The sequence below is a fragment of the Scyliorhinus canicula genome, chromosome 28, assembly GCF_902713615.1.
Source record: "Scyliorhinus canicula chromosome 28, sScyCan1.1, whole genome shotgun sequence".
Classification (NCBI taxonomy): domain Eukaryota; kingdom Metazoa; phylum Chordata; class Chondrichthyes; order Carcharhiniformes; family Scyliorhinidae; genus Scyliorhinus; species Scyliorhinus canicula.
In genome coordinates this window covers 19069175-19096872 of record NC_052173.1, presented here as the reverse complement: position 1 = coordinate 19096872, position 27698 = coordinate 19069175, and the positions used below count along the sequence as shown (strand labels likewise).

The 27698-nt window shown below is 44.3% G+C and overlaps 1 protein-coding gene across 3 annotated transcripts in view; it reads right to left on the bottom strand.

Annotated features, from left to right (window-relative positions):
* Window positions 1–27698, bottom strand: part of LOC119958252 (GTP-binding protein Rheb-like) — a 49492-nt gene that overhangs the window by 21016 nt on the left and 778 nt on the right. For 2 of the 3 annotated variants that reach the window (XR_005458989.1, XM_038786665.1), the window contains exons 2-7: window positions 23664–23735; window positions 15131–15198; window positions 13629–13711; window positions 10155–10211; window positions 5960–6022; window positions 4687–4734 (exon numbers count right to left, since the gene is read on the bottom strand). Coding sequence is in view for 2 of the 3 variants with exons in the window: in XM_038786665.1 (XP_038642593.1) it covers window positions 4687–4734; window positions 5960–6022; window positions 10155–10211; window positions 13629–13711; window positions 15131–15198; window positions 23664–23735 (391 nt within the window). In the remaining variant the exon portion in view is untranslated. The remainder of the gene's footprint in view (window positions 1–4686; window positions 4735–5959; window positions 6023–10154; window positions 10212–13628; window positions 13712–15130; window positions 15199–23663; window positions 23736–27698) is intronic. The other variant, XM_038786666.1, reaches the window with a different exon arrangement.

Sequence of the window (27698 nt, the reverse complement as noted above, 5' to 3'; positions counted from 1 at the left end):
TAAAGGCCCTCCCCCATGCACCCCCTCCGATGAGCAGAGTTCCCGATCGCACGGGGCACGTGTGGTTTCAGCAGTTGGGAACCCGGCGTGGCGGCTATAGACTGTTGTGCTGGAGTCGATCTGCTGGCCGGGACAGGGGCTTCGGAGTGGCCCGAGGGCACTATCTGGCAGGTCGGGTCCGCGTGCGGCCGGTGCCATGTTGTACGGCGCGACCACTGCTGGTCGTTGCTGTGCACATGCGCAGCCACGGACCCGGCAATTCTCCAGTCGTTTATATCGGAAAGTACGTGCGTTTTACATGGCATGGCTGCTGGCCCCTCACCGGTTGGAGGATCGAGGATTGGTGCTGGGGCCGGGCGAATTTTTCCCCATGTAAAAGTCACAAATCCTCCGGACATCGCCCCAAAATCGGAGAATCCAGCCCATCATCTCTGTTCCTCCACAGAGGCCGTGCTGAGTATTTAGCGCATTTTCTGTCTTTATTTCCTTTTGCAACATTTGCACTATTTTCCTTTTGCATTCAATAACTACGGCTTTCCATTTTCTATTCTTCAAAACCAATTTCCTACTCATGCCATCACATTCCCTTTCATGCTGTGTACCTCAATTTGGACAAGCTTTTTATGTTCCATCATATTTAATACCTTTTGAAAACCCACACAACATCCAGCTCTTCCTTTCACAATACAGTCTCATTTCTTCAAATAACTCAAACTTGTCATGTCTGGCCGATAACAAATCTATAATAATAATGTTGGTTGTTGTCCACAATTAACCCACCTCTTGGAAGACTAACATTAGTTTCATCCTTTATTGGGGCCTCTACAAGCTTGTCCATCAAGGGTAAGCTGAAAGGTCTACAACTTTTTGATAGAGGGCAAGACTGGCAAACCTTCAGTCCAGTAGCACAACTTCCAGATCAAAGGACATTTGAAAGATTGTGGTCAGATCCTCTGCTATTTCAACTCTGACTTCCCTCAGTATTTCAGAATCCATTTGCTTCAATGTCTGATGTTTATTTTGTTTGGAGCTTCAGTAAATTTTCTTTTTAAAGTGTAACTATCTCATTGTATCTGATTGTGTGCCATTCCATCTTGTACCTGATCATTTCCTCTTTGTTTATATTAAAAAAAAAGAGTTGGAATACTCATTTAACATTGCTGCCATTCCTTCATACTCCGCAAGATTTCCTGTTTCTATTTTTTTCAATTCATTTGCAGGCTCTGGATGTTATTAGCAAGGCCAGCATTTATCACCCATCTTACCTTCAAGAAGACTGTCTTGAATGACTGCAGTCCATATAAAGGTACTCCAACAGTGCTGTTGGGAAGGAAGCTCCAGGACCTTAACCCAGCGACAGCGAAGCAACAATTATATAGTTCCAAGTGAAGATAGTGTGTGGCTTGAACTTGAAGATGGTGGAGGTTCCTATGCGTCTGCTGCCCTTGTCCTTCTAGATGGTAGAGGTCACCGGTTTGCAAGGTGCCATTGACGGAGGCTTGGTGAGGTGCTGCTGTGCATCTTGTATATGGTATACACGGCTACCAATACACGTCGGTGCTGGAAGGAGTGAATTGTATGGTGGTGGATAGGGAGGCAGTCAAGAGGACTGCTTTGTCCTGGTTGGTGTCAAGCTTCAAGTGTTATGCAGCTGCACTCATTCAGGCAAGTGGAAAGTATTTAATCAAACTCCTGACTTGTGTCTTGTAAGAAGTCTCACAACTGAGACTTGTGAAGCTGCAATCAGATGTAATGGTATTACAATTAAATAAGGGTAACTACAAAGATATGAGGGAGGAGCTGGCCAGAGTTGATTGGAGAAGGAGCCTAGCAGGCAAGACAGTGGAACAGCAATGGCAGGAGTTTTTGGGGGTTATTAGGGAGGCACAACAGAAATTCATCCCAAGGAGGAGGAAACAAAGGGGAGGACAAGGCATCCATGGCTGACGAGGGAAGTCAAGGACAGCATAAAGGCTAAGGAAAAAGCATACAAAGTGGTGAGGATTAGTGGGAAACCAGAGGATTGGGAAGCCTTTAAAAGCGAGCAGAGGACAACTAAAAAAGCAATAAGGGGGGAGAAGATGAAGTACGAGTGCAAGCTAGCTAGTAATAGAAAGGAAGACAGGAAGAGTTTTTTTTCAATATATAAAAAGGTAAGGGAGAGGCAAAAATAGACATTGGACCACTGGCAAATGTGGCTGGAGAAGGAATAATAGGAAACAAAGAAATGGCAGACGAACGGAATAGTTACTTTTCATCAGTCTTCACGGTGGAAGACACCAGTGGGATACCAGAGCTCCAGGAGAATCAGGGGGCAGAGGTGAATGCAGTGACCATTACTAAGGAGAAGGTTCTGGGGAAACTGAAAGGTCTGAAGGTGGATAAGTCACCTGGACCGGATGGACTACACCCCAGGGTTCTAAAAGAGATAGCTGAGGAGATTGTGGAGGCATTAGCGATGATCTTTCAGGAATCACTGGAGGCAGGAAGGGTCCCAGAGGACTGGAAAGTGGCTAATGTAACACCACTGTTTAAGAAGGGAGGGAGGCAGAAGACGGGAAATCATAGGCCGGTTAGCCGGACTTTGGTAAGATTAGATTTTAGAGTCTGTTATTAAAGATGAGATCGCAAAGTACTTGGAAGTGCATGGTAAAATAGGACTGAGTCAGGATGGCTTTGTCAAAGGGAGGTTGTGTCTAACAAATCTGTTAGAGTTCTTTGAGGAGGTAACAAGGAAGTTAGACAAAGGAGAATCAGTGGACGTGATTTATTTAGATTTCCAGAAGGCCTTTGACAAGGTGCCGCATAGGAGACTGTTCAATAAGTTAAGAGCCCATTGTGTTCACAGTAACATCCTGGCATGGATAGAGGATTGGCTGACTGGCAGAAGGCAGAGTGGGGGATAAAGGGGTCTTTTTCAGGATGGCAGCCGGTGACTAGTGGTGTGCCTCAGGGGTCTGTGCTGGGACCACAGCTTTTCACAATAGACATTAATGATCTGGAGGAAGGAACTGAAGGCACTGTTGCTAAGTTTGCAGATGACACAAAGATCTGCAGAGGGGCAGGTAGTATTGAGGAAGCAGGAGGGCTGCAGAAGGACTTGGACAGGCTAGGAGAGTGGGCAATGAAGTGGTAAATGGAATACAATGTGGAAAAGTGTAAGGTTGTGCACTTTGGAAGGAGAAATGGAGGCATAGACTATTTTCTAAATGGGAAGATGTTTAGGAAATCAGATGCACAAAAGGACTTGGGAGTCCTTGTTCATGATTCTCTTAAGGTTAATCTGCAGGTTCAGTCGGCAGTTTGAAAGGGAAATGCAATGTTAGCATTCATGTCGAGAGGGCTAGAATACGAGACCAGGGATGTGCTTCTGAGGCTATACAAGGCTCTGGTCAGACCCCATTTGGAGTATTGTGAGCAGTTTTGGGCCCCGTATCTAAGGAAGGATGTGCTGGCCATGGAAAGGGTCCAGAGGAGGTTCACAAGAATGATCCCTGGAATGAACAGCTTGTCGTATGAAGAACGGTTGAGGACTCTGGGTCTGTACCCGTTGGAGTTTAGAAGGATGAGGGGGGGGGGGGGGGGGGGGGGGGGGAGGTCTTATTGAAACTTACAGGATACTGCGAGACCTGGATAGAGTGGATGTTTCCACGTAGGAAAAACGAGAAGCAGAGGACACCATCTCAGACTAAAGGGACAATCCTTTAAAACAGAGATGAGGAGGAATTTCTTCAGCCAGTGGGTGGTGAATCTGTGGAACTCTTTGCCGCACAAGGCTGTGGAGGCCAATTCACTGAGTGTCTTTAAGATAGAGATAGATAGGTTCTTGATTAATAAGGGGATCAGGGGTTATGGGAAGACTGCAGGAGAATGGGGATGAGAAAATATCAGCCATGATTGAATGGCTGAGCACTCGATGGGCCGAGTGGCCTAATTCTGCTCCTATGTCTTATGGTCTAACACCAGGTTAAAGTCCAACAGGTTTGTTTGGAATCATGACCTTTCGGACCACAGCTCCTTCATCACTCACCTGATGAAGGAGCAGTGCTCCAAAAGCTCGGGATTCCAAACAAACCTGTTGGACTTTATCTGGTGTAAGAGACTTCTTACTCCGCCCACCCCAATCCAATGTGGCATCTCCACATTGTGTCTTGTAGATAGAGGGGGGATTTGAGGGAGTCAGGAGGCGAGTCACTTCCTGCAAAATATCAGTTTCTGATCTCAGTCATTTAAGTGGTTAGTTCAGTTTAGTATCTGATTAATGGTAACCACCAGAATGAGATGACCTACCCCTTCATGCTTACAAAATCCATTATTACGTTCCCTATATGTTTTTCATATCACTTTGCTTTTCTAATCAATTTTGTTTCCTCTATATTCAATTTGGTTTATTTTACAGTTCTCCCTCAGTCTGGTTTCATTATCTTTCACTATTCTCCCCCTCACCACTTTGATTTTTCCAACATACTTGCCTAACTTTCCATTACCTACATCCCTCACTTCATTCTCTAGAACGAGATCAAACAGTCCTTTTTGTTGATAGACTAAAAAATGTGTTTGAAACAAATTATTCTCTTCTTTGCCACTCACATCAATTATCCCAAGATAGACTGGAACAAAAGCAAAGTCACATTAGCATAGGCTTCACATAGAAAACAGGGCTACTAAGCAAATTGAACTGTGTACCTTTGTTTAGAAAGATCTCTCTTATTTGCAACAAGCACAGTTGGTATTCTAAAGGATGGAGAGAAAAGAACAGTAGTTTTGTCTGCAATATGAAAAACCAAATGGAGCATCAGAATAGTAATTTTCTTCTAACCAGTGTATCCAAGTCTGCAATATCACATATTAATTCCCACATTTGAGGGTGGCACGTGGCGGAGTGTTTAGCACTGCTGCTTCCGGCATGGAGGACCTGGGTTCAATCCCGGCCCTGGGTCACTGTCAGTGTAGAATTTGCACATTCTCCGTGTCTGCGTGGGTCTCACCCCCACAACCCAAAGATGTGCAGGTTAGGTGGATTGGCCATGCTAAATTGCCCCTTAACTTGTAAAAAAATAATTGGGTACTCTAAATTTATTAAAATAACTAATTCCCACCTTTCCTCATTTGCCAGAACCCTATATTTTCTTTTGCGAAAACTTGGGATAACAGAAACCTCTTAGTACCAGCTAATGAACAACTCTGTTCAATTCATGTCAAGTTGAAATTAAGTATAAATAGATTGTGGTGTTTGTGATGTCCATACCACACTTCCATTGAGATTAGCATGCAGCAATCTAGCACTTCAACAATATCGGACAGCATTCCAAGCTGTAGTACCACTCAATTCTGTATTAATATCACGAACCCCTTAAAGAAATGCTTCAGTAATATTGGCTCCTGGTGTTACAAAAGTCACCCATTAAAATTATGAGCAGATTGCACAGTAATATACGTTTAAAACAGCCATTGAGAAATCCAAGGATTCTACATTTCCTAGGTTTGAGTCTCTGATCCGAGTTCAAGAATCTAGTCAAAGTCCCAAAGTAAAATAAAGAACAGACTGCAACAATATAATTGCCAAAAAGAACTGTTAAGTCAATTCAACATACGAGATGTTGAAGCTTTTGATTTCAGGTCATAATGGCAATCCATTAACTAAAGTTAACCAAGTTCGATTTCCCCTTCACCAACCCCAAGATTCAATGTTCAATGGTAGGTAATAGTCAGAATAATCTGGACTGTACGCAGAACAATACTTTTCACTGCACCTTGGTACACATGACAATAAACAAATCCAGATTTACATTTGAGAGATAATTCAAAATAAAACAGAGGTAGTCTATAATATTTTTCAATCGTATGTACTCCTATTTGGCCTGACATTTGCTCAAAGCATCTCAAATCTTTGAGCATGAAGACACTCGTAAAAGAACACAAGAAAGTACCTACTTACATGCATATCCTGACTACTCACCTGCACATCTGGCAAAAACACGGAGGTTCAAGAGGTGGAGCATAATGTGGAGATGATGGCCGGCTGAGGGTTGAATAAATTATAATTATGAACAGGTAGTTATTACTAACTCTTAGAACATTCCTGTCTTCTAACATTCCTTCCTGGCGACAATGACGGTAGCTGATGCTGAGAGTAGGCCAACGTCCTGTCCAAAACAGATATCATCTCGCACTGACAAATCATTACTTCTTTTTTAAATTTAGAGTACCCAATTTTTTTTTTCCTAATTAAGGGCAATTTAGCATGGCCAATTCACTTAGCCTGCACATCTTTGGGCGAGACCCACGCAAACATGGGGAGAATGTGCAAACTCCACATGGCAGTGACCCGGGGCTGGAATCGAACTCGGCTCCTCAGTGCTTTTTTTTTTTAAATAGTGTCTTTTATTGCAAACTTGTATCAAAGTAGGTTACAGCAAATAAACACCCTGGGAAACATACTTCCCAGCAGTCAACTATATAGCCTGTACAAAGTTTTCCCCTTTTTCACCCCCCCCTGCGACGAACAGCTCCTCAAACACGGTCACAAACATCCCCCACCTTTTCTCAAACTCCCCTGCTGAGCCCCTTAACTCAGACTTTATCTTCTCTAACCGCAGGAAGTCATACAGGTCACCCAACCATGCTGCTACCCCCGGTGGCGATGCCGACCGCCACTCCAGCAAAATTCATCGCCGTGCAATCAGAGAGGCGAAGGCCAAGACATCGGCCTTCCTCCTCTCCATGAGCTCCGGCTTCTCTGAAACCCCAAATATCGCCACCAAAGGGTCCGGGTCCACCTCCTCCTCCACTATCCTGGCTAAGACCCCGAACACTCCCGCCCAGAATCTTCCCAATTTTTCACAACCCCAAAACATGTGCACATGATTCGCTGGCCCCCACCCACACCGTGCCACCCTGATGACAAATCAGTACTAAATCAGGTATCACTCTCACCAGGTAGAAGGGAAAATGGCATGCACTGTACAGATGAACAGTGTGTTGCATTTGTCCCTTCCATCTGTCTAAACTGCATGAATAGCATGCATTTATTGGCACCATTAAAAACACTTACATGCATTTTTCATGCCCTCATCTAATAAAGTGATGTTAAAGAACAGTCAAATGGATTCTGCACACATTCTCTCATGCATAACTGTTCATTTAAGCTATTTAAAAAGCAATCAAGTCTCTGAACCAGAATAACTGTCTTTTAGGGTTCAGATGCCGGTTGTGGCCACATTTAAAGCAAGACGTTTCAATCTACAGTCATGGTCACCCACTACAAAAGAGGTTGCATTTTCCTCTCTTGGCTCACTTTGTCAATGTTTGATTAAAGTGATGGATAATCCTTTAAGGAGCATGGCAACATTTTACACTGCCCAAGAAATGAAATCGAATGAAATGTTCTGAATGCCACGATACTTAGAATCATTTGAGTTCAAGAGAGGGTCTGTAAATGAGGGTTAATTGGTCCTCAGACTATGCTCTGGGGATAATGTGTGCCAGGGGTTTTGTTCTGTAATTATATAGTGAATTGTGTTCACAATAATATGAGCCAACAGGCGATTATCAGCGAGTGTAGCCCACTCAAATCACTCCTGACCGTTACTATTACAGATGGAAGCCACAATGACATGTGCTGGAGTGAGTGTGGAGAGCACATCAGAAACTGTAGGGAGATTTATTTAAACAGTACAATCATTTAAAAGATCATAGTTGAAATACAGAAGGACTCAAATCCTAGTATTTATTAGGCACTCTATATACAAAGATAATAGTAATGATTGAATTAAATGTTTCCCCACCCATCTCTCCTGAAGGTGCTAAATTGCTCTGCCAAATGTTCCATGGGTACCAGTCACCTTCCAGTATCTTGCCCAAGTGGATGTTCTTCCATGTGCAAGCTTAGAAAATGAGAGATGGTAAGCCTGTCAGCTGTAGGCGAATCACAATCAAGCCAGATCCAATATGTGATGCACATTCGAGCAGAGATTATTGGATAGCCAAGAGAAATGAGAATCCTTATTTTCTCCTCCATTGTCGCCTAAGCTGAAACCAGGAACATTCTAGTCTGTATGGTTCAATCCCACACCACCATGGCTCAGGCGCTGTCTTCCTTTCAAAACAGTCATCATCAACCCTTACTCAAAGAAAAACACCCTCGATCCATCTATCAACTACCACCTAGTTTATCACTTCGTCCTCCTTGTACAAGATTCCTTAATGGATCATCACCTTCCAGCTGCATGCTCACTTCTCTCAAAACTTCAAATGGCTTCCACCCTGTCGATAGCACCAAGACTGGTCAAAATAATCAACAATATCCTCTGAAGTTTCAGTGCTTCTTAGTCTCTCAAACATTTAACATCAGCAATCATACCAGCCTCCTCCATGGTTCACTCAGTGGTACCGCCTCGGGTGGTTCATTCCTGCGCATCACAATGCGACTAGTACATCTCCGGGAATGGCTCCTTTAAGATTTCTTACATGGTTGCCTCTAGGAGTTTCCAAAGATCCAGCCTTGCTTCCCTCTTCAATACCCTGCACTATCATCTATAGACACAAAGTCAGCTTCCACACTGATCCGACACCCAACTCTACTTCTCCCACCCCGCTTCTCAATCCTCTCCATGCTGCCTGACCAACACCGTGAATGAGTCAGAAGACAACTTAAGCCAGGATTTCAATGTATCAAAAACTCTGCAAGTCTGCTACCAACTCAATCATTGTCTTGGCTACTCTCATTTAAGATGAAATAAATTTCATACGAGCTTGGTTTACTGTTTCACTCTGAGCTAAAGTTCAATCACAAATTTAATTCACTGCAAATTATTAAGCCTCCACATTCCTCCCTGACTCAACTGAAATCCTCATCAATGCTTTTGTCAATTCTATCGTTACTCAGAAGTCTGTAAAGTGAAACCTTAGACACAGGACAAGTCTGTTTTTTTAAAATTATATATAGGCCTAGGACAGAAGCTATTACATTCAGAATCAAAATATCAGATAAACTGAACTTTTGAATAGAAGCTTACAGCATCAGGAGTTTAATTACCCTTTTGGTGTTGATAACCCTCTGATAAATAAGCAAGAATTTTGTAAAATTCCAGCCACTAACCATTGTGATAGACTGGGAGAAGCCACACTATCAATTCACAGGATTTCAAAGATGTGTGACATCTCTATGATAGCCGGCTACTATGTCAAGGTGCAGTGACTGATTGGTATTCCCTTCACAGGAAGAATTCTTTGTGTAAACATCGATGATTTAACTATTCGTTTTACAGCTCCAATTAGTTCCTGAAGCACAGCATTTAATGGTGGGAAAAGGATAGAATGCAGAATTGTTTGCTGCAAAAACAAACTTACAAGGTCAACATCTGTGGAAAGAATGTAACAGTTGATAAGGAAAGATTCATTCCTTCAGTTAGATAGAAGGCCTTTATCAGCTCACTGGTTTACCGAAAAGGTTTTCTTTCCTTTGGGAAAATGTACCTGCCAAAGTCATGTGGCCTGTAGTTTAAGACCTTAAATGGAGGCAAAGTTAACAGCCTAGTTAAGCATGCACCCCAGGACAATAAAGTCAAAAGTCAGAGTTAAGAGGGAACATCTTCTATTGCCTTCCAGATTTAGTACCAGTTTGCAAATGCGGTTTGTTTGAAGAAGAGCTTTAATGATACATACGCATTTTATACTAAGCAAAGTGATAAAATATACTAAGTGACAAACCTTGTTGAATGTTTTGAAGTAACTAAATTAGTGGACAGGGAAATGTCTGGAAATGTTGTTTATGCAGACTTCCAGAAGGCATTCAATAAAGTCCCTCGTTTGAGACTTACCTAAAGTTGAAGCTGTTGGAATAGGTAAACAAACTGGTTAGGAAATTTGCTGAGCAACAGGAGACCAGGGAGTAGGGCTAATGGGCAGGGTAGATCTGGTGGTGTCCATAAGGATCCACGTTGATCCACTATTCACCATATTTATTAACACAGGTGATGGAACAGAAGTGTAATTTAGCAGTTATACCCATGGCCAAGTGCACTCACTCTACATCCGCCACTACAGTAGCTGCAGTGACCCATTACGGAAAGTAGTGTGCTGGGCACAGTCAGGTTTATGCAGGACCACTCAACATCAGCGAGAAAAAGGCTACAAAAGTCACCAATACTCACTGGATTTTCCCCACCATATCCAGCAGTTTACTGCGAATTGCCTTAATCACTTCAAAACTGCAACAAAAAATCCAAAGACAGACATCAGCAACAAAAAGGTTACAGATTTGAAAGCTGCATCTTCTGTTATCCATGAGTAATCAGTGCATAAAATCCTCTCCATCATTTCCCACCTGCAATGGATTAGGAGCAATAATCCTTTCAGATTGAAAAATGACGCAATACTTCACTTTAGTCGTTCAAGTTCCCCTTCTCCTCCACAGCAAGTAAACACAAGGGGCGGGATTCTCCCCTACCCGGCAGGGCGGGGGGTCCCGGCATGTCGGAGTGGTGTGAACCACTCCGGCGTCGGGACACCACAAAGGTGCGGAATCCTCCGCTCCTTTAGGGGCCAAGCCTTCACATTGAGGGGCTAGGCCCGCGCCGGAGTGGTTCCCGCTCCGCCGGCTGGCGTAAACGGCCTTTGGCTCCCCGCCAGCCGGGGCCGAAAGGACTTCGCCGGCTGCCGTAAATCCGCGCATGCGCAGGAGCGTCAGCTGATATCATACCGGCGCATGCGCAGGGGAGGGGGGTCTCTTCCGCCTCCGCCATGGTGAAGGCCCATGGCGGAGGCAGAAGAAATAGAATGCCCCCACGGCACAGACCCGCCCGCCGATCGGTGGGCCCCGATCGCGGGCCAGGCCACCGTGGCGGCACCCCCCGGGGTCAGATCGCCCCCGCGCGCGCCCCCCCCCCCCCCCCAGGACCCCGAAGCCAATCCGGTAGGTGGGAAAGGCCCGTCAACGGCAGGACTTCGGCCCATCGTGGGCCGGAGAATCACCTTGGGGGGCCTGCCGACCGGCGCAGCACGATTCCCGCGGGGGGGAATTCTGGACACGGCGGGGGCGGGATTTACGTCGGAGAATTCCACCCAAGGTTTCATCATCAACCTGGGCCAAGTTTGCCAATGGCAGCCAGACTGAGGAGGGGAGGGAAAAAGTTCCTAATCCCTATCCGGTTCAGTGACTCAACCGAGAATGCATTTTGGGAGATTATAGAATTTGCAGTGCGGAAGGAGGCCATTTGGTCCATCAAGTCTGCACCGGCCCTTAGGAAAGAGTACCCCACTTAAGCCCACGCCTCCACCCTATCCCCATAACTCAGTAACCCCACCTAACCTTTTTGACACCAATGGCAATTTATCATGGCCAATCCACCTAACCTGCACATCTTTGGTCTGTGGTAGGAAACCGGAGCACCCGGAGGAAACCCACGCAGACACGGGGAGAATGTGCAGACTCCGCACAGACAGTGACCCAAGCCGGGAATCGAACCTGGTACCCTGGAGCTGTGAAGCAACTGTGCTAACCACTGTGCTGCCGTGTTACCCAATGCTCATAGCAAGCTCAACCACAATAGATCCCAAAGTCAAATAGTCTACCAACTCACGATTGAGACTTTGGATTAAGAATGGACACATGGCTACGGGTATCAGAGGAGAATTAAAAGATGCCATGGGTTAGGTTTATTTATAAACCAGCCCACTGTAGAAGATTTCAAGTTCTGACATTTTGAACAATTTTAGCACATAATTCATATTCAGTTCATACATTTGTGAGTTACACAAAATTACACAAGACAACTGAAAAAGAGGGAGATTAAAATATTTAAATCATGAGCCATACTGTTCTGGCATTCTTGTTCGCTTAGCTTCTGTATCCCATCAATTGATAGACTGGGAGAAGTCACATTATCATAACAGTTAGTGGCTAGAATTTTACAAAGTTACCCTCCTTTTATGAACACAAATTAACACGCGTGCTTTCATATATGTAACTTAGCAGCTCAACAGCCAGTTTTTCCATGATGAAGGGCATCATAGCCTAAACTTGTCCTGACCACACTTGCATGCTTCAGCGCAACTCTAGATGGCATGGAGTATAACAGAGGGAAGTGTGAACTTTGCTTGTAAAGAAAAGAATGTTAAACTGGTCAGTGTTGATGTTCAAATAGACCTGGGTGTGCTTGTACAAGGAACACAGAAAGTTAGCATGCAGGTGCAGCAAGCAAACAGGAAGGCAAATGGCATGTTTGCCTTTATTACAAGGGGATTGGAGTACGGGAATAAAGAACTGTTGCTGCAGTTACTCAGGATTTTGGTGAGGTTACATCTGGAGTACTGTGAGCAGTTTTGGTCTCCATATTTTAGAAAGACCTTGCATTGGAGGCGGTACAGCAAAGGTTCAGTCGATTGATGTCTGCGATGAGGGGGTTGTCCTGTGATGAGAGGCTGAGTAAACTGGGTCGATATTCTCTGGAGTTTAGAAGTACAAGAGGCGATCCCATTGATACATACAAGGTTCTGAGGGGGCTTGACAGGGTAGATGCCGAGAGATTGTTTCTGCCAGTTCCGGAGTCTAGACTCCATTCTCTCAAGGCTGAGGTGAACAGATTTTTTCTGTCTCAGGGAATTAAAGCATATGCGGAGCAGGCGGGAAAATTTGAAACCCAAGATCAGCCGTGATCATATTGAATGCCGGAGCAGACTTTAAAACATTTTTTTTTTTTTTTTTTTTTAAAAAGAGTACCCAATTATTTTTTTCCAATTCAGGGGCAATCCACCTACCCAGCACATATTTGGGTTGTGGGGATGAGACCCACGTAGACATGGGGAGAATGTGCAAACTCCACACGGACAGTGACCCAGAGCCGGGATCGAACCTGGGACCTCGGCGTGAGGCTGCAGTGCCATCACGCTGCCTACTGTAGCAGACTTAATGGGCCAGGATTCTCCAATCAGAGTTCACCCTGCCATCGCTGCTAGTGAAAACGGAGATTTGGCACTCGGCCAAAGCTACAGTCACTGCAGCGGGTGCGGAGAATCCCACTTGTGTGAACAAAAAGAAACTTCCAGCCATGGTTTTCTCCTGCTCCTATTTCACGTTGTGTTATAGCTGCTAGTCCAGTTGACAGTAGATCAATACAATCTAAGAATAGCGTTTGGTGGTACTCGAGCCACCGGGGCACCTAACCATTTCAAAAAAAAAGCAACCCAATGGCTGGAATTGTCTGGCCGCTCCACCAGCGGGATCTTCCGTCCCATGGATGGCAAACCCCCGCAGCGGGTTTCCTGGCCACAGGACGTGCATAAAATAGGAAACCACATTGACAGCGGCGGAACCAGGAGATCCCGCTGCCAGCCAATGGCAGGCTGCCTCCGCGAAACACACGGCAGGAGCACGCGGAAAATCCCATTCAGTGTGTTTAGAGGTTTAACCGATGAAGCCAGGTGTCCTTATATTTCAAAAGATATTGCATCTGACCTATGCCGTAATTGCCCATATATACTGAAATCAGTCCAATAAGTATTAACTTCCATCAATTCAAGGTTTCTTTGGCTCCTCAAATCAAGTGCTTAAATCTAAAATTAACCAATTTGTTAAAAATTTAAATTACTTGCATTTAGTTCCGAGTCATTTAACATGTATTATTCACCTCTTCATTGATGTTACAGAGTAAACCAAAACATAGCCGTGAACATCCACAGTGTGGGACCGGCTAAATATAGAATATTCGTCCTGAAAGCAGAAACAGAAAAAAAATACAAGAGAAGGAAATTAAACTTCAGTTAGGTTGTCAAGTGAGTGAAACATGGTTAAAACCAGCTACTTAAAGACTGAAAACAGGTAAACCTTTTCAGGGTGGGAGATACATTCCTACAATGTGCTAAATACACAGGAAAATCCATCACATTCCAGTTTCCAAACCTGGTGCTAGCCCGCACATCAGATTGCACAGTGTCCAGCTCAATGGAGTTCCACAAAGTACTTCCTGCAGAGAATTTGATGAAGTAATAAGTGCTGTTCAGGTCTTTAACGATGAGGAAGCAGGAGACAGCAAGGCCTGGTGAGTAACTTTTAAGTGTTTCTAATCGTCTACAAGACATGGCAGGGAACCTCAGCCCCAAGGACTACACATCCTGTGCCATGTGGGAAATCCTGGATGCATCCTGTGGCCTTGGGTGCCACATCCACAGAAAGTGTCACTAGCTGGAGCTGTGTGATTGGAAGGTTGTTTTTGTGGTATGTATCAATGATTTAGCCTAACAGGTATGATTCAGACTTTTGCAGACTATATACAAATTGGGCATGTTGGGTTGATAGTGAGGAAGAAAGCTTTAGACTGCAGGGAAATATCAATGGACTAGTCAGGTGGGTGGAACAGTGGCAAATGGTGTTCAATCTGGGGAAGTGAGAGATGGTGCTTTTGGGGTAGATTTACAAGGCAAGGTAATACACAATAAATGGTAAGATACCGAGAAGTGTGGAAGAACAGGGGGACCTTGGTGTGCATGCACCCTGAAGGTGCCAGGTCAGGTAGGGGGAGTAAGAAGGCATTAGATGACCTTTATTATCCTAGGTATAGAATATAGTAGCTGGGAGGTGATGCTGGAACAGTATGAAACACTAGTTAGGCTATGGCTGGAGTACTGGGTGCAGTTCTGGTCACCGCAGTACAGGAAAGATGTAATTACACTGGAGAGTGTACAGAGGAGATTTACGAGGATGTTGCCCGGGCTGGAGAATTTTAGTTATGAGGAAAGATTGGAGAGGCTGGGGTTGTTTTCTTTAGAACAGAGGAGGCTGAGGGGTGTTTTAATTGGTGTATACAATAATGAGGGGTCTAGAAAGAGGAAGGATCTATTCCCCTTGGTTGAGGGGCCCATAACCAGGGGCCAGAAATTTAAGGCAAAAGGTTCTGAGGGGATTCAAAAGGGAAATGTTTTCACCCAGAAGATGGTGGGGACCCAGAACTCACTAACTGAAAGCACGGTAGAGGCAGAAACCCTCATTAAATTTGAAGAAGTACTTGGATATGCATAAAGCTACAGACCAAGTAAAGTGGGATTAGGCTGGATGGCTACTTGCCGGCCAGCGCACACAGTGGGCCAAATAGCCTCCTTCCGCGCTGTAAAATTCTCTGATTCTAACTCTCACCTGCCCAGCAGTATCCACCAGCTGTAGATAGAAGTCTTGTCCATCAAAGCTTATGGTTTTATTAAAAGCTGCAAAAGAGTTGTAAACGAAAATCATACGAAAGTGAGAAAGTAGGCATATATTTTAAAGATAGGTTAAAAAGTATGCTTGATAGCTACACTTTGTTCTACCAATAAAGCTGCTGTATGGTATTTCAACATGATGGGACTCAGATCAGTCAAATTCAGATAACAGAAATAACACTGCGGTAGTTTAGTCTCTGGAGTAACACAAGGTATCAACTGACACTGAAAAGGTGCCAGAGGTTGTACTATAAGGAGCACATGTATCTGGTCAGTTTTAAAATTGCAGGAGACTGTTCAAAATTAAATTGGAACACTAAATTTGTGGATAGTGCTGGGATTTTTTTGTCACATCCATATGTTTTTATCAAAGTGAACTACAAAAGCAGCAGTTATGAACAGCACCTCCAATCTGTCAGCCATGTCACCAGAATCAAGTTCAAGACCCACCCCAAGAGACTGGAGCACATAATCCAGGCTGACAGTCCAGTGCAGTACTGATGGAGTGCTTGCACTGTCAAAGATGCAGTCTTTCAAATGAGATGTTAAGCCATGTGTTGCTTTCTCATTAGCTTAGGAGATCACACCAGTGTCCTGGCCAATATTTAGCCCTTTAGCCCTCAAGCAACACTTAAATTGAATGATTTGGTCAACATCACAGTGGTGTGTGCAATTGGCTGCCACATTTCTTACAACAGTGACTACATTTCAAAAGGTCTTCATTGGTTGTAAAGTGCTTGGGATGTCACGCAGTTGTGAAAGGTGCTGAATAATTGCAAGTTCTTTTTAAAAAATAAATTTAGAGGACCCAATTCATTTTTTTTCAATTGAGGGTCAATTTAGCGGGGTCAATCCAGCTAACCTGCACATCTTTGTGGGGGTGAAACCCACGCAAACACGGGGCGAATGTGCAAACTTCACATGGACAGTGACCCAGAGCCGGGATCCAACCTGGGTCCTCAGCGCCCTGAGGTGGCAGTGCTAACCACTGAGCCAGCATACCACCTAATTGCAAGTTATTTATTGATTCACATGCTTGGAAATGTTGGATGGTGTGGGAGAAATAGATTTTGATTCAGGGTGTACTAGCACCAGTAGTGGGAAAAGTGAGAGTTGTACCATTGGGGAGGTCTTCGCCTGAACTGTGCTGTACATGTGTTCTGGTGAGTCATGTAACTAATGCATAGAGGGGTCTTCAAACTAAATAGTGGAGGGAAAAGAATCATGGGAGAGGAGATGTGATAAATCAAATGGAAACAACAAGGTAATAGAGCAAAGTAGCAATTTGGGTAATGATAACCAAAGTGCGGCAGGAAGGGACAGAAGGTACAAATTTAAGGGGGCACTAGCAGATATAGCCAAGAGTGCAAAAATAGAGTTAAAAGACAGAGTTAAAGGCTCTGCATCTGAATATGTTCAGCATTCATAACAAAATGGATCAATTGTTGACACAGACAGATATAAATATGTACGAGCTGAAAGCCATACTAGAGACATATTCAGAAGAATTCAGGCCTGTGGGGTCTTGCTTCCCAATCGCCCCACAGCCATGTCACGCTCAAATGAGCATTAGGTGGCTGCACTTGGGACTCACACCCCTCACTCGGGAGGAAGTCCGACCTTAAGAGAGCTACTGGCAAATTCTGAATGAAGGATCATTTAGATCAAAAATATTGTCATGAGAGTACCTTTAAGAAATGGATGGTTAAGAAATGTACCTTTAAGAAATAAAGCTGATCATATTACTGAAGTGATGTCACGGGGGGGGGGGGGGGGAGGGGGGGGGGGGGAGGGGGGGGGGGGGGAGGAGGAGCAGAGCTCACTTCTGCTTTTTGGGAGTTTTAGTTTCAGTTTGAAGAAAGCTTGGGTGTGGCTGTGAGCTGCACTGCTGGTGATCTCTGCCATGAAGGACTATCTCTTAATCCTTTGGTGAAATTGGAATTGTAAAAAGGTCTCAGTATTGAATATAAATCTAATGTGTTTCTGTTTGAAGGATTTGTTAAGTCTTTTGGATGTGTAAAGGAACAGTTCGCAGGATTGGGTAGTGTTGTATTATTGTCAGGGTTATCTTTGAAGTAAGGGGTGTTAAGAGAGCCAATGTTTATTTGGGTTCATGGAATAAGCTTCATGGAATTTGTTTTAAAAACCACGTGCCCATAATTGTAATACTACACCTGGGGAACAAGCCGTGTGCTTCAAAAGCAACAATCCATTAAAGGTGGGAGTTGGTTGAACTCCATGATACATTTTGGGGTTCTGAAAACACCTCTCCCATAACAATATTAACTTTTTTTTTCCCTCCAGAGATGCTGCCAAACCTGCTGAGTTTATCCAGCAGTTTCCGTTTTAATTCATTTTAGGTGTTGCTTGAGGAATAAATATTGGCCAAGCACTGGTGAAATCTCCTACTCGTGCCTCGGAATGTTCTCCGTCTAAATTAAGGCAATTAAGGGGCAGCACGGTGGTGCAGTGGTTAGCACTGTCGCCTCAGGGCGCCGAGGAGCCGGGTTCAATTCCGGCCCCTGGTCACTGTCCGTGTGGAGTTTGCACATTCTCCCCACGCTAAATCGGATTGGCCACACTAAATTGCCCCTCAACTAGAAGAAAAAAATGAATTGAGTATTCTAAATAAAAAAAATAAAGACAATTATAAAAGGATATAAAGGCTGAAAGTGCACTAAAGTGAATTAATAATAATAATAATCTTTATTGTCACAAGTAGGCTTACACTAACACTGCAATGAAATTACTGTGACAATACCCTAATCGCCACATTCCGGCCCCTGTTTGGGTATACAGAGGGAGAATTCAGATATTAGAGCAACGATTGAAGGGTAGGACTGTAGAGATGACAGACCTTCAAGAAGATATTTCAGAACTCTCAGCAAAGAGAGTTAGTGAATAAATAAGAAAGTTTAAGGATAGCATCAAAGAAACACTGTACAAATCTGCAAAGATGCGGTAGGTCAGAAGTTTGGGAGAACCAGCAAAGAATGACTAAATATAAATAAAGTAGGAGAAAGTAGAATACGAGAGAAAGCCAACTAGTAATAGAAAAATCAGACAACAAGAGTTTCTACAATTATTTAAATAGGAAAAGCTAGTATTGGAACTCCAGAGAGCCAGTCTAGGGAGTTGTTAATGACAAACAAGGAAATGGCAGAGGTGGAACAGGTACTTTGTAAAGACAGAAGACTTGGAAAATCTCCCTAAGAATCTTGAAAATCTAGAGGAGAAAGGGAGGGAGGAACTTCATAAGATATAGGAGCAGAATTAGACCATTTGGCCCATTTGAGTCTGCTCTGCCAAAACTTAAAATCAATCGCCATCACCAGGGAAAAGGCTCTGGGAAAACTATGAGGCCCGAATGCTGACAAGTCTCCAGGTCCAAAGAGCCTGCATCCTCGGGTCTTCAAGAAGTGGCTGCAGAGATAGTAGAGGCATTGGTTATAATCTTCCAAAATTCCTTAGATTCCTTAAAGGGCCCAACAAATTGGAAAATAACAAATGCAACACTTTTATTCAAGGAAGATGACAGAAAGCAGGAAACTATAGATCAGTTAGCCTAACATCTGTCAGAGGGAAATTGCTAGAATATATTATTGAGGAGTTTATAGCAGGATACTTGCAAAATCGTAATAGGGTCAGGCAGAGACAACATGGCTTTGTGAAAGGGAAATAGTGTTTAAACTAATTTATTAGAGTTCTGAGAAAATAACAAGCAACATGGATAAAGGGGATTGTGGAAGTACCAAGCAAAAGGAAGATAGATAAAGAGGAACCTGTAGATGTGGTATCCTTGAATTTCCACAAGACATTTGATAAGATGTGACATCAAAGGTTAATATAGAAAATAAGAGCTCATGGTGTAGGAAGTAACATATTAGCATGGATAAAGAATTGGTTATCTAACAAAAAGCAAAGAGTACAGAGAAATTAGTATTTTTCTGGTTGGCAAACTGTAACTAATGGAGTGGCACAAGGATCAGTGCTGAGGCCTCAACTATTTACTCTACGTCAATGGCTTGGATGGAGTGACCAAATGGATGGTAGCAAGGTTTATTCATGACACCAAGATAGGTAGGAAAGTAAGCTGTCAGCAGAAGGTAAAGAACTGACAAAGGGATACAGACAGCTCAAGTGAGTGGGGAACAAATTGGCAGCTGGTATCGAATATGGGAATATGTGATCTTCTCCAGTGGCAGGAAGACTAGAAAAGCCGTGTATTACTTAAATGGGGAGAGATTGCAGAACTCAGTTGTACAGAGGGACACTGGCGAGATCTCCTACTCATGTCACTGGTTCCCGCCCTGCCTGAGGACCCCCATCTAGTCAGCTAAGCTCGGGTAGTGCACCTACGGCACTGGTCACCGCCCTACCTGGGGACTCCACCCATTCTTGCCTAGCCGCGACCCACACGCACCCCATTCGGCGCTTTTGGGTCAAAACTCTTTTACTGTTTCTTAGGATGTGGTTTAAAGAATGCTCCTTGCCACAAGTTTTTTTGCTTTCCGGCGACCCTTCGGTCGCTATCCCCACATGCTATTTACAGCCTCAACCACTTGGGTGAAACAATTGGCTGCTGGACAGAGAAATTGTCCGCCCACTCGGCGCATCAACCACACAGGCTGCTCGCACTGTGACAGTATTTTCTTTTTCGGATGTCTTGTCCCCAAAAATATTTGGTTTAAAAAAAATGAGGGAGTCACATATGGTGACGATTCTAATGGGCAATTGATGATAAAAGGACAGACAGACAAGATATTAAACAAGGTAATAACAAATATTATGCTCGTGTCCACAGGAACTCCAGAAGACAGAGGAAGACCAAGAGAAAAATGAAGACAGACATAATGACCTACATTTGGATCATCGTGGGATCACTACAGTTGCGCACAGAAGCGAACCCCCCGACCCCTACCACACAGACCGTGAATGTATCAGTGCCATACACCACACCCAGAAACAGCCACTGACACACCAACCTGGTGCGACAATCTCATAAAATGGTTGCCTTTTATATATCGTGGAAGCCCTATTAGTGATAGCAATACTCTTCAGTGTCATGCAGACACTGAGACTTGGAAAATGGTGACGGAGAGCCTCCTTCACAGTGCGAGCAGCCTCGCACCCTATTTTCAGACTCCAGCAAACCCTGACTCTCTCTAAATAAATAAAGTGCATCGCTTAATTTTTTGTTTTGTTCTAATAAAGAAAGGATGTGAATTTTCTGTACTTGACCGCCAAGATACAGAAAAATGTAATGCTGCTATTGTATAGTTTTATACTGTTTGTAAATTCTTTTTATTGGCTAAACAGCCTGAAGATAGTTTCGAGAAAGATAGTTAGAGGTTCCCGTGTTTTAAAGAAAAAGAATTGTAATGCATGCATGAATGTTGTAGTGCCCCTTTCGGATTTTATAATATGATTTAAATAAAAGCAATTTTATTTTCCATCTAAATAAATGTCACATATTTAGTATGCAAGAGCAAGTAATTAGGAAGACAAATGGAATGTTTATTGCTAGGAGAATGGACTATAAAGGTTTTACTATAGGTGAGAGCACATCTGGAGTACTGTGTACAGTTTTGGTCTCATTTGAAAAAGGATAGAATTGCTTTAGCAGTTCAGAAAAGGTTCACTTAAGTCAAGCCCTTCATCCCAGCCATGGGTTATGAAGAAAAGCTGAACAGGGGAAGAGAGTAGTGTAGTGGCAATGTCACTAGACAAGCAATTCAGAGACGCAGGTTAACATTCTGGGGTTCAAATCCCACCACGCCAGCTGGAGGAATTTGAATTCAAGTAATAATCTGGAATTGGAAAGCTGACCTCAGTAATGCTGACCATAAAACCATTGTCGATTGTGGTAAAAAACCATCTAGTTCATTAATGTCTGTTAGGGGAGGAAATCTGCCGTCCTTACCTGGTCAGGCCTAGATGTGACTTCAGACACACAGCAATGTGGTTCAGTCGTAACTGCCCTCTGAAAGCCACTCAGTTCAAGGGCAATTAAGAATGGACCCAGTCAGGGAGAAGAATACATTACAAAAAAGTTGGGCCTCTACTCACTGGAGTTTAGAAGAACGAGAGGCGATCTTATTGAAACATAGAAGATCCTGATATTACTTGATAGGGTGGATACCGGGAGGATGTTTCCTCTTGTGGGGGAAAGAGTAGAACCAGGGCACACAATTTAAGAATCAAACAGAGATGAGGAGAAATGTTTCTCAGAGGGTCATCAGTCAGTGGAATTCTCTTCACCAGAAAGCAGTGGAGGCTGAGTCATTGAATTAGAGGCTGAGTTTGAGAGACATATTTTTGATAGACAAGGGAGTCGAGGGATATGAGGAAAGTGGAGTTGACCACAACCAGATCAGCCATGATCTTATCAGATGATAGAGCATACACGAACGGCCGAATGGCCTGCTTCTGCTCCCAAATACTACATCCCTAACTTGTTACGATCCCAGTTGATGTTACTACTGGATGGGGAGGTCCCAGAATGAAACCCTAGCTCAAAATACCATAACTTTTACTTTTTTAGGAAACAAAGCTGAAAGAGACATAGGACCGCCAATTAGCTTTTAATAACAGAAAAAGAATCTTTAAACAAGAAAAGTTTGACTATAACACTCCCAATTCTTCACAAATGCACACAGATTTAAGTATAACACCAGTTACAAAATATATTTTATGCTACAATGTTCTCAGTAAATTCACAGTCCCTGTAAACCAACGGGATGTCGGTAGTCAGACACACCCCACTCTTGAAATGAAGTGGCAGGTGCCATCCAATCAAACTTCTGTGGATTTCTCTTCAAATCCCCCCAGATTATCATCACACTGTGGGCCAACTGGCCTCACTGGACTCTGGCTTTCACATGAGTGTTTCCCAAACATGATGGCTAGCACGAGGGGACATAGCTTTAAATTGAGGGGAGATAGATATAGGACAGATGTCAGAGGTAGGTTCTTTACTCAGAGAGTAGTAAGGGCGTGGAATGCCCTGCCTGCAACAGTAGTGGACTCGCCAACATTAAGGGCATTTAAATGGTCATTGGATAAACATATGGATGATAATGGAATAGTGTAGATGGGCTTTAGATTGGTTTCACAGGTCGGCGCAACATCGAGGGCCGAAGGGCCTGTACTGCGCTGTAATGTTCCATTGTTCTATCGTTCCACTTTACTCCGAATACTCATCCAAACAATGCTTTCCTCAGCTGTTTCCAACATCGATCCACTTTGAGAATTTCCTACTCTCCTTTCAGTATTCCTCTGCCTTGAATTGCCACATGCATTCAAGCTTCTACACAATCTCTCGGGTATCTAGTCACGCCAATAGAATAGTACTGCTTTACAGGCTGTAGTAAGATGTCACCAAACTTTTGATTTACCTCCAATATCTGGTTCCACACTGTAAAATCTGGTTCTCGCAGCTGACTCTCTAACTCAGAGCATTTTCTCTGCCTTTTACTTGAATTCCACTGAACAGTACCTTGTTCAAATTCCAGTTCCTTTTCCCCCTCTGACTTCAATCTTCCTTGGATCTCTCTTTTCAGTCCCTGGTTTCTGAAACAAGCTGTTCTTTAGTTTCTGGAACTTACTTTCTTCCCATTACTTCATGGTCCTGCTTCTGGTAGAGCTGTGAAAGCAGTTTCCTCTCCATTTATTAAGATCCTTGAATGCAATTAATACAAAACTCAAAAAGGTTTTTTTAGCTTAAAGATGGCCCCTGGTTGCTGAGCAACAGCTCAATCCATCTCCAAGCCCTGTTTGCTTTTAATGTCTTAAACTCTCAAAGCGCAATGCAATCTGAAATTAAACCAAAATCCCCATACAGGCATACCCTTTGCTTAACATGAATCTAACTAGTTTATCATTGATCTAGAGTTTTAACCCTTTCTTACACAGAAACACTAAATTAAATTCACAAATCTATACCTGATTTATATCCAACAATACAACATAGATCACTTAAAACTACGTCTGCTTCCTGGCAAAATCATTGTTTCATTACTTCTGTATCCTCTTGCCTAAAGGGCACTGAGTTTTTTACATTTACGGAAGCAGTTCAATCAATCCTACAAAAGCAGTTAAATCCCACAAACATCCTTCGAGTCACAAAGGTTGCAGAATCGGTATTACCGAGACCAGTCCGTGACAATCTGTTCCCACAGAGAAGGGGAAGAAAAGAAAATCCCTGTGACACAGGTATGTGTTTGCAGGAACACTGATGCAGGATAGGTTCTGGCTTGGCTTGGCATGGACATCCCCATCGTCAAATTGCCTGCCAATACTCACAGTCTAGGTCCACATACGAATGAGGATCACATGGACAACATACCAGAGAGAGGCCAGAACCAATGCTACACCCAAGAAACTCCAAATCAAAGCTATCTCCAGGCTTGCTCAGTCATTGTCTCTATGTTCAGTGACCTTTGCAACACCCTGACCAAGACCATACTTACTATTCTCAATTGTAGGGTCATAGCAATCGATGAATTGTCCTTCTACAAATTGGATTGTCAGCGATGACTTTCCTACAACAAGGAGTTTACAAAGTAACACATTTTAGAATGACATTTGTTACAAAGGGTAACATTAAAGCACAAGCTAACTGTACTTCTTTTCTGCCAGAACATTGAAGTCAGAATACCACAAACATTTCAGTTCAAATCTAAATAGATGTAAATCCAGAACGATTACTATACAAGGGGAGTGTGTTTCAAGTTCCCCTAACCATCACATTTAGAGGAGCAATATTTTGAATCACTCACATTTAAATAAGGTTTGAGAAACTAAAATGTGTAGCTTTTATACATTCAGAATTTAATGGATAGTGCAATTTATTTATTTTTTTAAAAAAAAGGATAACTGGTCATCTGGCACATTAACCACAAGTTTTTAAAAACGGGGGGGGGGGGGGCTCAACAATTCTCTTATTTGTTAACTTACTGAAATAGGAGATCAAGCAGAGCACGTGAGTATTAGCAGACAGCCCCCAAACAGAATAGGCTGAAAACCACTAACCAAAATGAACTGAAGGGCAGGATCAATTTAAACTCAATTTTACACCAAGTTCCCATGTTGAGCAAGCCAGAATTACCTTTTCAATGGTATACGCGTGGTAAAAAGTGAGTACCCGCTTGGTAGCATTCTCATCGCTGGGTCAGACGGTTGTGCATTCATGCCTTTTTCCAGAATGGAGGCATATCACCAGACTGATGCTGCGGTACTGTAGAAGCACTACACTGTTGGAAGGCACCGTCCTTCAAATCAGATCCAAGGTTCCAAATATCTGACTCTTCCACCGCTTCAGAAAGGTGTTAGACATTGCATGATTGTAAGGAGACGTGGAGGAGCTTCCCCCAGAGTTCTGACCAACATTTCCCTCCTGACCAAACAGTGGGAATTCATCTCATTTCTATCTGTGAGATCTCAGATGTGCAAATTGGCTACAGTGCTTACCTACATAACAAGCACAACATTACAAAGCAACTCCAAGTCATTTCTTTTTTTTTAATCCAATCATTTTTTTCCCCCAATTAAGGGGCAATTTAGCATGGCCAATCCACCTGCACATCTTTGGGTTGAGGGGACAAAATCCACGCAGACACAGGGAGAATTTGCAAAACTCGGAGTCATTTATTTTTAAAAATAATTTAGAGTACCCAATTATTTATTTCCAATTAGCGTGGCCAATCCACCGACCCTGCACATCTTTGTGTTGTGGGGGCGAAACCCACACAAACACAGGGAGAATGTGCAAACTCCACACGGACAGTGACCCAGAGCCGGGATCGAACCTGGGACCTCGGCGCCGTGAGGTAGAAATGCTAACCACTGCACCAGCATGCTTCCCCTGCTCGGAGTCATTTCTGACGAATCACCATGAAGTCAAAGTTTTCATTTAAAAGGCAACCGGGCGTGTGCCAATCATCTTAAAACTATGTTAAGTCAGGTCAACAATTTTTGTCCTCATCATGAACCACTATGACAATCCCCCCCCCCAAAAAACTTTCATCCTACACCTCTCAAAACTCTTCCTGCCCCCCCCCCAAAATCACATCTTCCTACATCCCCCCCAAAAACCCCATCGTCCTACACCCCCCAAAACCCCATCTTCCTACACTCCCCCAAAACCCCATCTTCCTACACCCCCCCCAAAACCCCATCTTCCTACACCCCCCAAAACCCCATCTTCCTGCACCCCCCAAAACCCCATCTTCCTACACTCCCCCAAAACCCCATCTTCCTACACTCCCCCAAAACCCCATCTTCCTACACTCCCCCAAAACCCCATCTTCCTACACTCCCCCAAAACCCCATCTTCCTACACTCGCCCAAAACCCCATCTTCCTACACTCCCCCAAAACCCCATCTTCCTACACCCCCCAAAACCCCATCTTCCTGCACCCCCCCAAAACCCCATCTTCCTACACCCCCCCAAAACCCCATCTTCCTACACCCCCAAAACCCCATCTTCCTACACCCCCCAAAACCCCATCTTCCTACACTCCCCCCAAAACCCCATCTTCCTACACCCCCAAAACCCCATCTTCCTACACTCCCCCAAAACCCCATCTTCCTACACCCCCCCAAAACCCCATCTTCCTACACCCCCCAAAACCCCATCTTCCTGCACCCCCCCAAAACCCCATCTTCCTACACCCCCCCAAAACCCCATCTTCCTACACCCCCAAAACCCCATCTTCCTACACCCCCCAAAACCCCATCTTCCTACACCCCCCAAAACCCCATCTTCCTACACCCCCCAAAACCCCATCTTCCTACACTCCCCCAAAACCCCATCTTCCTACACCCCCCAAAACCCCATCTTCCTACACCCCCCCCAAAACCCCATCTTCCTACACTCCCCCAAAACCCCATCTTCCTACACACCCCCAAAATCCCATCTTCCTACACCCCCCCCAAAACCCCATCTTCCTACACCCCCCCAAAACCCCATCTTCCTACACCCCCCAAAACCCCATCTTCCTACACCCCCCAAAACCCCATCTTCCTACATCCCCCCCAAAACCCCATCTTCCTACACCCCCCAAAACCCCATCTTCCTACACCCCCTAAAACCCCATCTTCCTACACCCCCCAAAACCCCATCTTCCTACACACCCCCAAAACCCCATCTTCCTACACACCCCCAAAACCCCATCTTCCTACACCCCCCCAAAACCCCATCTTCCTACACCCCCCCAAAACCCCATCTTCCTACACCCCCCCAAAACCCCATCTTCCTACACACCCCCAAAACCCCATCTTCCTACACACCCCCAAAACCCCATCTTCCTACACACCCCCAAAACCCCATCTTCCTACACCCCCCCAAAACCCCATCTTCCTACATCCCCCCCAAAAAACCCCATCTTCCTACACCCCCCCAAAACCCCATCTTCCTACACCCCCCCAAAACCCCATCTTCCTACACCCCCCAAAACCCCATCTTCCTACACCCCCCAAAACCCCATCTTCCTACACCCCCCAAAACCCCATCTTCCTACACTCCCCCCAAAACCCCATCTTCCTACACCCCCCCAAAAACCCCATCTTCCTACACCCCCAAAACCCCATCTTCCTACACTCCCCCCAAAACCCCATCTTCCTACATCCCAAAAAAAAACCCAATCTTCCTACACTCCCCAAAAACCCCATCTTCCTACACTCCCCAAAAACCCCATCTTCCTACACCCCCAAAAAAACCCCATCTTCCTGCACCCCCCAAAAACCCCATCTTCCTGCACCCCCCCAAAAAACCCATCTTCCTGCACGCCCCCAAAAACCCCCATCTTCGTACACCCCCGCAAAAACCCCCATCTTCCTACACCCTGATGGAACCATCAATTCACTAGACACGTGCTTTAAGATATGAACAGTGGTTTTAATCTACTTACAACAGAGCCAGCCTGTTCCGCGTTGAACTCTCGATGAACTGAACGACTGGCTCTGAGCATTGGTATTTATACAGCAGTCCAGGGGAGGAGTCATGGGCGGAGCCAAGGATGGAGCCCTGTACAAATTCCTACGCATTCCCAGCGCTACTCCTAGTAGTCGGGCAACGCAACTGCGCTTACAAATGCATGGTCTCATGTATATACAATACAGTGTGAATTACGGAGTTACATTCACCACATTCACCCCCCCCCCAAAAAACCGCATCTTCCTGCACCCCCCCCAAAAACCCCATCTTCCTACACCCCCACCCAATAAAGCGAAGGAGTGCTTTTCCCTTTCACTGGTCAAGGGAATTCTATGTATCTAACGACTTCCAGCACAATAGATTAAAATGGACTCCCTTTAAAAAAATCACTGCGGCTAAAAAGAGATGGATTGGTGGGGAGATAAACAGTCGCCTAGTAAATGGGACTCATTACAATTCACCCAAAACTGGAACTGGGCAACATGGGGACGGGATGGGATTCAGGGAGCGGGCAGGAAAGGACATGTTCTCATGCACCTCTGAACCATTTCAAACAATTCACCTGAGG